Genomic DNA, 15,162 nt, shown 5'->3' on the forward strand with positions numbered 1-15,162 from the left:
GAATAATTCCAACCATTATTTTCACCCTGCACGCAGTAAATTTAGAAGTTCGGTGAACTTCGGAACTGGCCTTGAACACTCGAACAAGGTAAATTAGTTGATTTTGGCTTCTTCAATTGGACGTAGTTATGTAAAAAAGAACCAACCCACAATTTTGTTATATTTTATTTGAAAATAAATTAAAATAGTACACGGTTGATCGTACCGTTGTTGCTATTATTATATCAGTATTTATACTAGACCATTAAAATTATACCCACATTATGTTATCAATACGAGAATTACAATTTATAATTAACTTTAACTTCAAAATACTCAGAATAGTTTTCATGTGGGTTGGTTCCTTTTTTCATAACTACGTCCAATTATGGAATGATTAATTTTATAAGCTGATTTTAATTTTACAGGTGTCAGGTGGATATATATCACTGCCCTCGCCCGACCCTCAACATAGAAGTCACCAAGCATTTTATACATCCTGCGTGAAAGAAGGACAAACAGACAAACACATTTTCGCATTTAAAAATCCGGCGTTCCCAGAAACAGACAATAATAAGTATTATTACATTAAAACCAGTCACTCAACAATTCACACACAAATTCAAGCATAAGGTATGCCACGCAACAACGAAGCAACGTATAGACCTGATTGTTTGCATATGTATATAGGTTATGAGCCGACACATACTACATATAATTACGAAATTCCATCCCTAAGAGTTTGAATAAAAGGTAATTTCAGTTTTATAATAGAAATTCATAGATAATATGAGGTAGGTCATAGACACACAAACAGTAAGGAGTTTATGTAATTTATCTATGACCGCCACACGATCATTTAGTAAGGTCTGGCAAATTCCTATCCTTCTCCTAGGCGAAACCCGTCGGATTCGTGTAGCTCGCGGCTGCTAGAGAACTAAAGGCGCTAATAACAGTTTAGTTTAGAACTTCGTCAATAGATGGCGTTGCCTTGAATTTGCAACGCGCCATCGTTTGGTGCGTCCGTCACGGGGGGTTACCTGCCTGAAGATTGGCATCCCGGTTTTGCTGATGCGCAGCCTTGATGCACCGGGATTGTACAATCAATGGGACTCTAAAAATCCTAATCTCCTCTTTATCCAAGTGTTTTTCCTTCATACTTGGAATCTCGGTAGTGATGTACCTTACACCCAGGGCCGGCGCGTCCGTACAGGCGAACTAGGCAACCGCCTAGGGCGCCAAGTAGCTGGGGGCGGCGCAGCACGACACATAACAGCTCATGTAATATGTTTAACGATCATTGGAACTAGATGAAAATGGATTTTTGTAACAGTTTGGAATGTTTATATTGATACAAGTAATTATTTAAAGTCCACGGTGACCTGTTTATGATTTGTAATACGTAAAAAAAAAAAAAAAAAAAAAAAACAAGTCTGCTTACATTCGATTGTTGACAAAATATTAGGCTTACGTGATGTATTTTTAGGCAAGGACAATTTTTTGGTGGTGTCCAGCCGGGAGGGGGGGGGCAATTATGGTTTTTTCGCCTAGGGCGCCAATTGACCTTGCACCGGCCCTGCTTGCACCATGGCATGTTCAGCCAGGGTGTTGGTGAGTGGAAGGCTCGGGACGCCGGACTACTCACTTCCTCAGCACCGGCCAGGAGCGGTACAGGTCGTACAGCAGGTTGAGCAGCAGCACCGTGACGCCGGTCTCCTTGGCCAGCATGGACACCCCTGCCAGCACCACGCTGGGCCACACGCGCTCCGAGCAGTCGCCGCCCCTTCTGCGCAACAGGCACAGCCACGAGCTAGGGACGTGCGCGGGCAAATTTCCCGGGAAAACTTTTTCCCGTTCTGGAAAATGTATGACTACGTGTTTTTTTTTTTTTTTTTTTTCCAAATACTGACATGCGATTTACAAAATATCAGGCAACACGCATGTTGATGTACTAAAATAATAACACAGTTACAGCCAAAGAACAGATGGTAGTCTGTTGAAATCACGTATTACCATCACCCCTACAAATTTACCTTTTCCAGTTCAAACACTTACATTTTTTTCCATTGACAGAGACATACAACATAATATTTAGCCACTTGTAAAATTTAACGTTGACATTTTTTTTTTACAAGAAGAAAACGTATAAGTAAAAAAATTAGTTATAAACTGTGGAGTATGCACGTACGTATGTATTAAATATTGACTTTATTCAACAACTGACGACTCACTTTTATCGTTTTCTTTTTATAAAACGGCTGATAAAATTAGTGTTTTTGTCAATGGAAGTATAAATATTTGGAAAAAAATTATCCAATTTAGCAGGTTGATTACAAGGAAAATATTTTTCAAAATAACATTACCGGAAAACTAAAATCTCCATCATGGGTTAAAATAAGAATAAAATTTAATTGATCGGAAGAATAAAGTGAACGATCAAACGAACTGAGCGCTTGTAGGCACAGCTCAGTTTTTCGTCGAGTTAAACGGCGTCGTGTGCAACCCGTTGGTTTTTTTTTTTTTTGTTGCTCGCGAACTCAAGGTTCCGTTGTTTATTTTATACACGCTGCGCCTCGCGATTCCACCCGCGGTTTAACCGTTATGTTTAACTTAAAAATCTGGTCAATGCGAGTCGGACTCACGCACCAAGGGTTCACCACCTCCACACTATGCAACGCTTAGCTCGAGTTCGAATCGCACTCAGCCAAATGTTATTATTTTTTGTTGTACTTTAGAGTTTGGATTATAATCACACTTAGTTTGTCTATTGCATGTTTTACAGTTTTAATGATAGAACTAAAAAAACAAAGCCACGTGCGTACGTTTGTATTCAATTAAAGATGTTATTGATAATTCCACTTTTACGCTATTTATGTATTAGCATTTTTTTTGCAGTTTCTGTATCAATTACTTGAAAAAAGTTTTATATTCTGTAACACAATTATTTATTCTTAGATAAAATATTATCTTCTACATTATTAGTAATAGTTATTCGATAATTGTTTCTTCTTCAAACACATACACTTTACTTTTTACAGTTTGTCTTACAACTGAAAGTCAAACCGAAAACAGTTGATAAGCCAGTTAATCATGGTTCTGGTTTATTATGGTCTTATATAACAGAACCACTGTTTTATGTAAATTAATAATTTCCTGAAAAGCATATTTGAATCTACTAATGAACTATGGAACAATTACGGCTATTATAAATGGGTATACAAAGATTGATTATATTTCATAACTTAAACCATTAACCAGCTGCATCCGTCATAGTATGCATAATTTTGACCATTCTGTTAACAAGTAAGCGTTCTCTTTAAGGCTGGGTTTTTAGACTACGGAACGACACAATAACGCAACAAGCAACCAATGCAAGAATCCCACAGTCGTTTAAAAATGTTACGAAGTCGCAAGACATTCCCAACACTACAATTTTAAATTGTAAAACAAAAGAAAACTTATTTCTTCCTCACGTTTCTTTGTTAATTAATATGTATTAATAAAAATATGAAATAGTCTATACATTTAATTTAAAATGTTATTTTCTTTCACAATACCCAAGTTTAATTAGCGAAAAAAGTGATGTTTATAATTAAACAATATTGTTGCCTTATATGCATAAAACGTCTGTGTCTTTAAAAGTTTTCGGAAAATTCTATTTCGAACATGAAAGGCGGAAACGCAAGCCGAAACGCAAGATGTTGGAAGTGGCGTTGCGTTTATGCGTATCACGTAGTTTAAAAACGAGTACTTGAAAAAGTCGTTATTAAACTTTCTGCGGCTTGCGTCCCTTCCGTTATTGTGTTCCTTGCGTAGTTTATAAACCCAGCCTTAGCCTCAAACTGCGCATCTTAGATGTGCGGTCCTTTCCCAAATTTTGATTTTATATGGATGTAATAACTATCCGGCTAATCCACAGAGATTACACACAGAAACATGTTAAACTAGCGTTATTTTGTGCTGCTTGTTTTCAACTTTAAAATACATTGTTTTATACGGGAAAAGAAGTTTATTGGAAACATTTTAAACTGTAAAAATATATATAAATAAAAATAACGTATATCTCATTATTGGCAGGAAAGAAACATTTGACCTATTGGACGGGAACTCGTTGTAATGGTAATTACATTAGTGTCTAGATGAGATTCTAATAAAACAGTTCTTAAAGCCGAATTTATTTATTCTTAATAAAATTTCATCATTAAATTGATAACTCACCGTTCATCCGATCTCTATGAAATTTTGCACGCTTGACCTAATTTTCTTCGGCTAGGGAACCCTATGATTGACTTTCTTTTGGCTGAACCACAACTCCTTCAGAGAAAGTTATTTGACAATAATTGTGCCTACTTTATATGACATTAGTCCAGGGCTCGTAGGACCCCATGACCTTGACACGGAACCCCAGGGTTCCGCGGGACACATTTGGGAACCGCTGGTCTATGTTCTGAAGTACCTGATAAAGTGGCTGTATAAAGGATAATATGCTACACATTTGTTTAATAGCTTGAAATAACTCGCAAGGAAGAATCGTAATACACCATCATGTAGTGACTAGTGCTAAAGAAACCTAACACCAACACATCTGCAAGAAATTAGAGTTAAATTTAATTATAACCAAAAATTGTTTTGCTATGCAGAGGGAAAAAAAGGGGTTAGAGGTCGTTCTCATTTTGACTTCAAGTATTAAAATGACAAATATTATATACACCAACTCCCTTACTTCTTACCACCGTTTTTAAAACACGAAGAAGGTCACTGTTCAGGTGAAATTTCGATAATGCCAACCCTTAAAACAAAAAATTAAGGTGGCGCGCGAATAATATCGGATAATTACCAGTAAGTACTTTATATCAGTTCCTCTTTTCTATGGTCCTAATAATAATGGTGGCATGCGAGTCGAGAGAGAGATAGAGAGATAAAGAGAGAAATATAGCTAGAAAGAGAAACAGAGAGAAAGAAAGAGAGACAGAGAGTGACGGAGGGATAGAGAGAAAGTGATAGAGAATTAGATTGATATTTATATATATTGTTACGAACGTGAGCAAGGCCGAGACACGTGCAAGTGCAGAGCTGGCCGGCGGCTGCCGCAACATGATATGCGCCGCGCGCGTCTGGAAGATAACAAGGATTGTCGCAATCCCCCCTCCTTCCCACCACTCCCCACGCGGCGCTATGCCTTTGACACATATCTGAAACCTGACAGCTGCGGAGTTACGCGAGCCACCGACAAGTGTTTCGAGAGATTTCTGCCGTCGTGTCGGCGCGGAATGACGCGACTGGCCCCGGCCGCGATCGTAAGTTCCAGAAATGGCGGCTGATTTATAAAAAGAGGGCGTAGGCCTCAGCAAGGGAGTTCAGAGAGAGTCAGTTCAGAGTTCAGGCGGGAGCTCTCCCGCGGCGGAGCTCCGGGGCGATATTGCCGCGGATGCGGCAGAGTGGCGAAGTCCTTGGACGAAGGTTCCAGGGCAGGGAGTGAGTGAGTTCAGTGGAGTCGGGAGCTCTCCCGCGGCGGAGTTTCCGGGCAACAGTGTCGCGGGCGCAGCGGAGTCCCGAGCGAAGTTGCGAGCGAGGCGTCGAGTGGATCCTCGGCAAAGGCAAGTGCGTCGGCGGCGGCAGAGTCCCTCGGCGGAGATCCACAAGGGGTGCTGCGGCGAGAGTTGCGTCAGAGGTGCGGCCCAGCGAGGTGTGCGGTGTGTGAAAACGAGTGACTGGGGAAGCAACATTTTCAAGTGCAATTGATTATATGCCATTTTAGATTATTTGTAAGTAAAATAAGAAGTGGCAATAAATAAAACTGTGTGTGTGATAAAAATCTTTAATTAGGCTATCCTTTACGAACCCGCGGTAAATCGTAACTATATATGTGTGTATATATATATATATATATATATATATATATATATACAGAGAGGTATAGAGCTAGAGAGATGTATAGAGTGATATATAGATATATAGATTAAGAGAAAGTAATATGTACATAGAGGAGATAGATATATAAAGATATAAAAATAAAGGGTTAGAGATGTAGAGATTTATGAAGATATATATAGAGATATAAATATATATGGATATAAATAGTGAGATATAGATAGACCTATATAAATAGAGACATTGAGATTAATAAATAAACACCGATATGGAGAGCTGAATACAAAGAGATAAATAAGTATATATATATTTACAGAGAGGTAAAGAAAGAGATAGAGATGCTTTATATGGGTGTAAAAACTTTAAAAAAAAAACTACAAAAAAATGTACTAATAGTTATTGCAACGCATGCCGGGCATTCTAGTACGTTATAAATTAATTATCGTTCTCCAGAACGTTTTTTCAGCTAACAAATATAACGTATTACTCAATTTATTTAAAAGCATATTTTCCGTTAAATATTTTACTATTCATATTTATGTTGCAATTAGTGAAAAATATACATTTTAAAAACAAAATTATGATTTAATTCACTTATTATGTAGTAAATGTATATATATATATATTTATATATATATATATATATTTAAATTTTGTCCCATGGTTCCGCAATTATAGTGTTTTTATTCTGAATTAACTTATTGTTTGGTGATTATATTGTTTTGCTTAATTTAGTTTTTATGGTGTCAGTTTATTCATATAAGTATTTTAATATATTTAAAATAATTTAAAATCTTACTTGGAACTTTACACAAAAATATAAACAATTTACGTATATTAGCATATAGGTACTAAAATCATTGAAGTAACAGCTGGCGAGGAAGCCAAGATAGGTGTAATATATTAAACATTCGTGAGATTTCACTCGGGGTTGCAGAGCCCTACCCTGGCCAACTATCGCTGATACCGAAGTATTAAAAATTTTTTACGTGAATTTTATACTTTTAATGTACATAGATAAATATTTAAAAAATATTTTTCTGAAAGAATTTAAAACCACACCACGCAGCAGCCACCAAGCATTTCCTTTAAATCCTAAAATATTCATTTATTAGACATCCATACTTAAACAAAAATTTTAAAAATTCAACTTTACCTGCAAATAATTTATAAAGTATGTACTAAATATATTTGTTATTTATTTTATTATGTTTAATTTGGCTGATGTTGGGCCACTCAAATGGTCTACAAGTGTAATACGTAAAAATAAAATAATGACCTAGAAAACGACAAACACCATTAAGCTCACATTCATAAGTATTCATGTTGGACACCCGGTCCGGGCCTTCATGGTTTCGTTTCTCTGTCGCTCTCCGAAATACATTCAGTAAAGTAATGGGTTGATACTTAACTTTGGTTCACCAACTATTCCTCCCTCCTTGTTTCCCTATCTTGCATTGTATGTATTAATCTCTTACCTCATTACCGGTATAAACCTTTTACTGTTCTAACTTTGATGGAAACCACAAAGCTCTTAAGAGCTACAGCGGCACTCTCATGAATTACCCAGTCACCTCTAAGCGCAAAGCAGGTACCTCATGCAGTGAGTACCCATAAAACTTTATGGGGGAAGTATACTAAATTACAAAGCTTCTGAAAATTCGTGTTTTCTTGCATTATTTTTAAAATGAATTCAAAATTTAACCATTTTTTTATTTTTATAAATAGATTTCATCATTTTAATAATTATTTATTATGGGGTTTTGAGAAATTTTAACCCCAGTAAACCTCAATCTTTAAACTAATGCTAGCATGAACAAAGATAGAGCACTCATGTGGTATACAGTTTTCAATCAAACGTTTTTATTTGGCCTTTGTTGCAAAATTCTTTATGATTAGTTAATATTTCATAAATTAAAATAAAAAGGTTTTATCGAAAACCTAGAAACTTAAAATCTACAGAATAACAAAATTTTAATTAATTTATGAATGATATCCTAACAATTATGAGTTCAACGACAAAGTCAACCTAAAATGGTTAATTTGAAATTCAATATCACTTGAAATCATGTTCTATATTCTCTCGAAGAAAGCAATATTAATTGACTTTTAAAGTTATTAAAACCATTAAAATTAAATTTACTTATTGAAGCGGTAAAACAAATAAACCAAAAATCATAGTCTAATTATTAATTCAACTTGATTCACGGCCAGTAATAATATTATAGATGCGAAATCATTTCAAGGAAAATATCTCCTACATTTTTAAAGTAAAAAATTATCTATGTACTACGTTTTACTGTACAAGCCTTAAGTGGATCTGTAGTTATACAGTTGTAAACATTTGAGATAGTCTGGTGTAAAAAATGTACATATCAGCCAATTTAAAAGGCATGAAATCAAAGTTAAGAAAATTTAATTGTTTTGAAAGCAGGCATCTAAACAAAAATTTTCCCATCCGAACCTCTATTGTGAATATGTTCAGAAGTTTCCTTTCAAAACGATGAATTGAAAACAATTACAGTGTAAATTCACACCAGGTGGTAGAACCTCTGAAGTTTTAAATTTGGTAAGTGTGTGGCACATTTTATGTCGCCGTCTGTACCGACGCGACGTTCCGTATGCAAGTTGCTTCATAGAGCACTCCACGGGCCTTCACCACGGCGCTTGAAAGCTTGCTTGGTGCTTGGGGTCGGCGCAAGGGATGAAAGGGAGCAGGTGGAAGAAGTATGTAGACGAAGGGCTTATGATGCCTCCCGGGGTCATATGCTTTCATGTAAGAAGCCCGGGAAACATTTGCACATTTATGGCTTCACATATTTGTTCAAAAGGGGTAGAGGCGCTTTTTTTAATTGTTTGAAAAAGTCTGGCGTTGCACGTGTATGAGCAAAGGTCAAAGGAGACAGGAGCTCTAAGATTACAGATGTTTCCTAAGCATATATATACATATATAATACTAGCTGCAGTACCCGGCGTGGCTCGGGCTGAACACAGGGTGATATATTGTCCGCGAGCTAAAGCAAAATGGATAGCGCTACATGACAATGTGGTGGACATAGAGAAATGACACACAATTGCTGTTGATTTTCTGTTTAACCATGGCGATCGGTCGAACGGTTGAGAAGTTGATGCGCTGCAGTGCCATCTAGCGACGAGTTACAAAAAATGGATAGCATAAAAACCTTCTGCGTGAAAAAAAATAATATTTCGATGAGCCAACTTCCATGGCGATAGGTCAAACGTTGTCGGAGTTAATCGACGTTACGCATACAAATATCCAATAGTATCTATAAAGATATATACTCGGGTTAATCTAACTACCTAGATCCGAACTCAATAAAGGGTGTACTTGATGTTACAAGCTTCCTGTTTATTTTTTTGAAACCATACATATTTGGCCATTCTTAATTTATAATATATTTTTCTGGTGTTTTTGTCTGTTTGCTGTATTAGCAATATTTTGCAGTGGCCTGTAATACTTACTTGAAATAGTTTGTTTTTTGTATACTGTAACACATTCAAAGATAAAATTTTATCTTATAGTTGGTGAATAAAAATAATAATAACCAAACAATTGTTTCTTTTTAGAACAAATAGCCTACAATTTTCGTTATAAAGTTTGTCCCATAACTGAACAGTTTATAGACCAGTTAATTTTGTTTCTGAATTGAAAAAACTATATTTCAAGTAGTGTCGTAATTTTTGAGTTAAATGAAGTTTTTGAAAAGTTTTTATATCTCCACCGTACACAAAAATATTAGATACTATGACCTAAAACATTTGCTACGCTATCAGTTGATAGGCCAGTAAAAGTGTCGTTAATTTCAAGTTAGGAATTTTTTCATAAGTTTTAAATCCCAACCTTGCAACAAAATAATTACATACTGTGACAAAGTATTTGTGCCATGCAATCATACATAACTTCACTATTTATATTTAAAAATTAAATTAAACATGCTATACTTATGGCGAAAAAATTATTTCCATAAATAATATGACCCGTACGCCAAAAACTTTTAACGGGCAAGTTTTACTATTCATACTGTGATTTTTTTTTCATATTTTACATGTAATTTGTTTTAAAAATACAAATTATATAACTTTCTTATTTTGCATAGTAATTTTCTTTACGCTATGACTAGTAAAAACTACGTGATTATTATTATTTTTTGGCGCATAAGACTTCCAAATAATATTTTTCCTAAAAGTATATCATGTATGATTTTATTTCAATTGTTATCGACAGTGGGTTATTAACGATTACGTAGCAAAAATGTTAAGTCACGGTATCTGATAATTTGGTGCATGGTGGGGGATTTAAATTTTTTTTCTAAAATGCCTATAAATCGTAAACTACGACAGTTTTTGAATTTTTTTTTTGCGGAACCGTAAATGATTTTCGTAGCAAAATCTTTTAGTCATGGTATCTAATTATTCAGTGTAGGTTTGGGTTTAGAACCTGTTCTAAAAAATGCTTCAAGGTCGAAAATAGTGACTTTTTTTAATTTAGAAATTTTGATCGTAAGATTTAATTTCCAGGCCTAATAGCGGTTCTGGCTTGACGTTGATTTCTGGGTCATTCTGTACAGCGGAAACGGAGTTATTAAAATTGGCATTTTTATAGTCAACATTTCACATAATTTTCTTTCCGATGCCTCTTCAACTTCGTGTTCTACATATAGACTCTTGTTCTTTTCAGTATGTTTTCAGAACAACTTGCGTTGAAACTTGGCACTCACGCTATTTGAGTCATGACGGGTCTTCGAGGTCGAACCAACGACCCTCGCCACACCAGCGGCAGCGTTACGAGCTTGCGAGCACGACCAACGGAGAACTCAAAGGCATCGCGACGTCCAAGAGATTACGTGAACCCTGAACCGCTTGCTTGCACTATCTCTGTGTTCACATATGCTATTAGTAGAGACCGGAAAAATTCGCGGTTTAATTTCGTGATAGGCTGAAATTCAAACATGTGTACAATTCTGCTGGTTCTGCTATTGGCTCGCAGTTTAACTGGAGCTCTCTGGGCCAATGAGAGACTATCGACCAAAGAAGCGTCGAATCACAAGCTACCCAGTGGAGACGCCTCACAATTTAGTACCCAATGAACACGCGTGTTTACTTGAGAAATGCAGAGGATAATGGAGGCTATCCTAGAGGTCATTGAATCCGCGAATTTCTCCGGTCCCTAGCTATTAGTATGGGCAGGCATTTTTCGCGAATAAATCTTAACTCCTATTAGACTGCAACAAGGTATACCCGCACCTGTGGTTTCTCCCTTGTGATTGGCGGCCTTCTGCGAGAGAAGTCGTTGCCTTATTTGACCGAGCCACTCAGGACGCGTTTGCTTCTCACTGTATTACTGTGATTGGCGTTATAACAATCTACATGCGCCTGAAAGAAATTCACCCAATCACGAAACACAGACGATGCTACAGAGTTTTAACTTATAACTAGAGACCTGCAAAATTCTCGGTTTCGATGGCCTTCAGGTTAGACTGCACATACCCTTGTACACTCGGTCAAATAACGCAAGTTCATTGGCTGCCGACTTGTAAGTCGTCTCAGCTGGTTTTTCTGTGATTCGATCCTTCTTTGGTTGAGGGTTTATAACTGGTTGAGATTCGTCCAGATGAACAGTAAGCCAATAGCAAAATTATCTAAGAGGCATATGTGTTTGAATTCTAGCCTATCACCGAATGAATCCGCGAATTTTGCAGGTCTCTAGCTATTAGTAGGGGTGTGATATTGGCGAAAATATTTCCGTACCAGCTGAGGCTTGAAACAGTGTAGCATCGTCTGGGTTTCGAGATTGGTTGAGTACCAAGTCTGATGTCAGCGCACACAATCACAATAATCACGCGGTAACAAATGCGTCCTGAATGGTCCAGTCAATTAAGGCAATGGCTTCTCTCGCAAACGGCTGCCAGTTACAAGGAAGACACCGCTGTCGCGGGAAAACCATACTTCAGTCTAAATGGGCGTTCAGATATTTTTTCCCGCGTAAAATGCCTGCCGATAGCTATAATTTATGCACGGTCCTATGCCAAAAGAGAACTCAAACGGCTAGCTCATAAGATGAAACGAACCAAATGAAAGAAATTTTCAAAATAATGTTATATATATGAGTGTTGTGGATTAAAAATATAAATTTTAAAAACTGAATTTTATTGGTGTAATATAACAAAATTTAAAAGCAATGAAATTCCTTTAAAGGTGGCACTCGGTTAGGTTTCTTGTTTTCGTCTTAACCTTGAGGCGCTTTATTACATTTGAGAAATTATTCGCCTACTGAACTTGCGGGACGGAGTAGTGATATTGTTTGGTAACAGTTAATCTCAGAAAAAAATTAAATTTTATTTAAAAACTTTCATTATAGGATACGAAGGGAAAACAGCTGAAGATATTTTTTTGGGTAGGTTATTGTTGCATTTCGCGTGCTCGTCCATGCTCGGAGAGTTTCAAAAGTTTATTTGCATCACGCACAAACCAGCCAAATCCCGCTTAGCTAATCATGATTTAATGCAACCGCACATCATGAACACTGGGCGTAACAGAAACAACGATACTTATTATTTATAATTCGATTGAAACCTAATGATGCACCACTAGCCGTCATTTGGCGTTATGGAAGTAATTTTGGCGATATTAATCATAGGTTTTATTTTCCTCTTAAGCCCCTTTAATTGCCAATTTTGAGTTATGACGCACGCGTATTTTCCAATCGAAGTGGCTGGAATTCAACCAACTCTGATATTGAGGTCGTAAAAGTCGTGGAATTATTTGATGCTGCATAGCCGATCACGTCAATAAAGACGTGAACTCATGGGGAAAAAAATAATTTTAACGTATTGCGTTTAAAAGGCTGACCCTAGGCGGATTTTCTTTTATGGCAGATTAAAAATCATTTTGAAAAATACATTTGAAACTATTTTTGTTTTTTACTCTGAAACGTCAATAGCGGCACTACAGTTGATCAATAAAGTAATTGGTTTTAATCTGGATGGCATTACATGGATTTATTTAACTTCAAACCACCAAATGATAAGTTAAAATTTGGCTGGAGCGACATATGTTAAAATATACAATTACAATTTCTTGCAACAAGTTGGTCCTATTTATTTTGAATATTTATCATGTCTTCTGTGATATAAGTCTGTGATTTATAATTTTTTACCCAATATTTTTTGTTCGGCCACTGTTTTATCAGTTTATTCACGTTAGACGTTAATTATATACACACCGACGTTGTCATGATATTTAAAGTTCAACATTATTTTTAGAGTTTACTAAATTTTTAAAATTACTTTCATTTAAAGCCTTGCGCATATTCGGAGCTTAACACAACCTTTTCCATTTAAACTGTTAAAAATTAAATTCTTAAACCAGAGTAAATAACCCTCTTCGTTATAACATCCAAACAGCTCTGAGTTAACAGTAACACATCATTTCATTGTTTTAAAAGTAATTGCACGAATGACGTGTAGTCGTGAACGGGAGTTGATTCTCTGTTCTCACCTGTATCAGTTTCACTGTACTTTATAAGTGCTACGTCAGGAAACAAATGCAACGCTAGTAAACATGAAAACTTATTTTGCAATTTAGCATCTCTTTAGAATTTTCTCACATGGCACGCCTAATTCTCAAATGCATAGACTCTTCCACGTTTTGTTCCGTCGACAATTCAAATCACTCGTTTCTCATTTGCTTTCACCATAAGAGTTTATGACGCGCAGTTGAAAATTATTATGTCACTACAATTTCCTAGTGTTTACATGAAACTATTTTCCATCATGTTGGTTCATAGGCTAATCACGTTTCTCCTTGAAAAATGTACCTTTTATTAAGGTATGAGGTGTTTTTTTAATGCTTGTTAATTGAAACATTACTCACAACCATTTAAATTTATCATCACACATTCGGTTTTTTTTAACTATCTTAATTCTGCATAAAATGAAGAAAAAAAATTAGACTATCTTGTAAATGTGTCGTTAAGCCAGCAGATTCTTAAATTTGTATGCAATATATTTTTTTCTTTTGTTTGGTGTAGTACAAGTAAATGGACGAATATTAATTTGTTGTTGAGTAATATCACTTGGAAATTATGAAGAAGAATTACAGACCGTATATTTAACAATCTCCTCAAAATAGTCTTGAAATTAAAAAAAATATATATTAAATGTTATCATGATAGGTATACTATGGCCAACATAGAAGTAAATCCAGTTAATTATGCAAATATATTTTGTATTTGGTAAGCAAATAAAAAAAAAAACTAATTAGTTTTCAAATCAAAACAATATAACCTACTAACTATTTGCTTCTGTATAAAGCGCTATTCATTGTTTATAAAAATAAACTGGTTTTAAATACCATTTCCACCTCCGCGCTCGCTCGACCACGCAGTATTTCTGACCCTAAGGGATTTCGCGCGCCACTAGGGTGTTTTATTCTATCGCCGAGGAGTTTCCCATTTCCTCCCAGACAGTCTCCGCCGAAGATAAACGACGCTCGTATATCAAACCTGCTGCGTGTGTGTAAACACTATTGTTACTACTTCAAGCAACTGGCAAGCCGTGGTGTGTGCAGGAAAAGTTTAAAGCCGTTACGGCAATCTATCACACTTGGGAAATGGCTCTCCGGAACTCTATTTCCGTGAAGGATTCATTATAATGGCCCGTACGAGTTGTAGTTTCTGCATGGACGGACCACAAGCTTAATATTCTCCGTAGTTTCGTACTCATGCGCTCTGTTAGGAACAGAGCACTGAAGTTTGAAGTATGGTTTGAGTTCCTTTTAGGTGATATTGCTCTTTTAAATGGTGTTATAAAGTGATTTTAAGAAAAAAGTTAAAAAAATTAATTAATATAGCGTAAGACTCAACCCAATTGAAGGATCTTCATTCTTTGTTACCTAATGATAGAGCTTTAATAAGCAACATTTACTCAGAAGTTAATAGTAATTATTAAATGTTGTGTTTCTGGATGGGTCTTAGAAGCCATTAAGGAAATGCCATTTATATATCGTTACTTATATTGAAAGGCTATTAACGTATTTTTATACAATAGCTACCTTGAAACTTTTTATTTCGTCACCTGATATTTTTAAAGGTATCTAATTGCGGTTAAAAGTGTTTATAATAAATGCCATTTGTGGGGTAATTATTCCGTATCACGTATCCAAGTTTATTCTTTGATCCCGATGGCATAATCCTGTATGATTGATCCTGTGGTAAATGATGATTGCTGTTTTCTTGCGTGACGTTTACGATCTCACAAATAACATTTATTACATATCCGGTCATAAAAGTAT

At 35.9% G+C, this 15,162-nt stretch overlaps 1 protein-coding gene across 1 annotated transcript in view; it reads right to left on the bottom strand.

Moving 5' to 3' along the window:
- Positions 1-15,162, bottom strand: part of LOC134534530 (protein O-mannosyl-transferase TMTC1-like) — a 489,863-nt gene that overhangs the window by 266,086 nt on the left and 208,615 nt on the right. Inside the window, exon 4 of the mRNA XM_063373013.1 lies at positions 1,625-1,765. Coding sequence (XP_063229083.1) covers positions 1,625-1,765 — 141 coding nt within the window. The remainder of the gene's footprint in view (positions 1-1,624; positions 1,766-15,162) is intronic.

The sequence above is a fragment of the Bacillus rossius genome, chromosome 7 (genome assembly GCF_032445375.1).
Source record: "Bacillus rossius redtenbacheri isolate Brsri chromosome 7, Brsri_v3, whole genome shotgun sequence".
Classification (NCBI taxonomy): Eukaryota; Metazoa; Arthropoda; class Insecta; order Phasmatodea; family Bacillidae; genus Bacillus; species Bacillus rossius.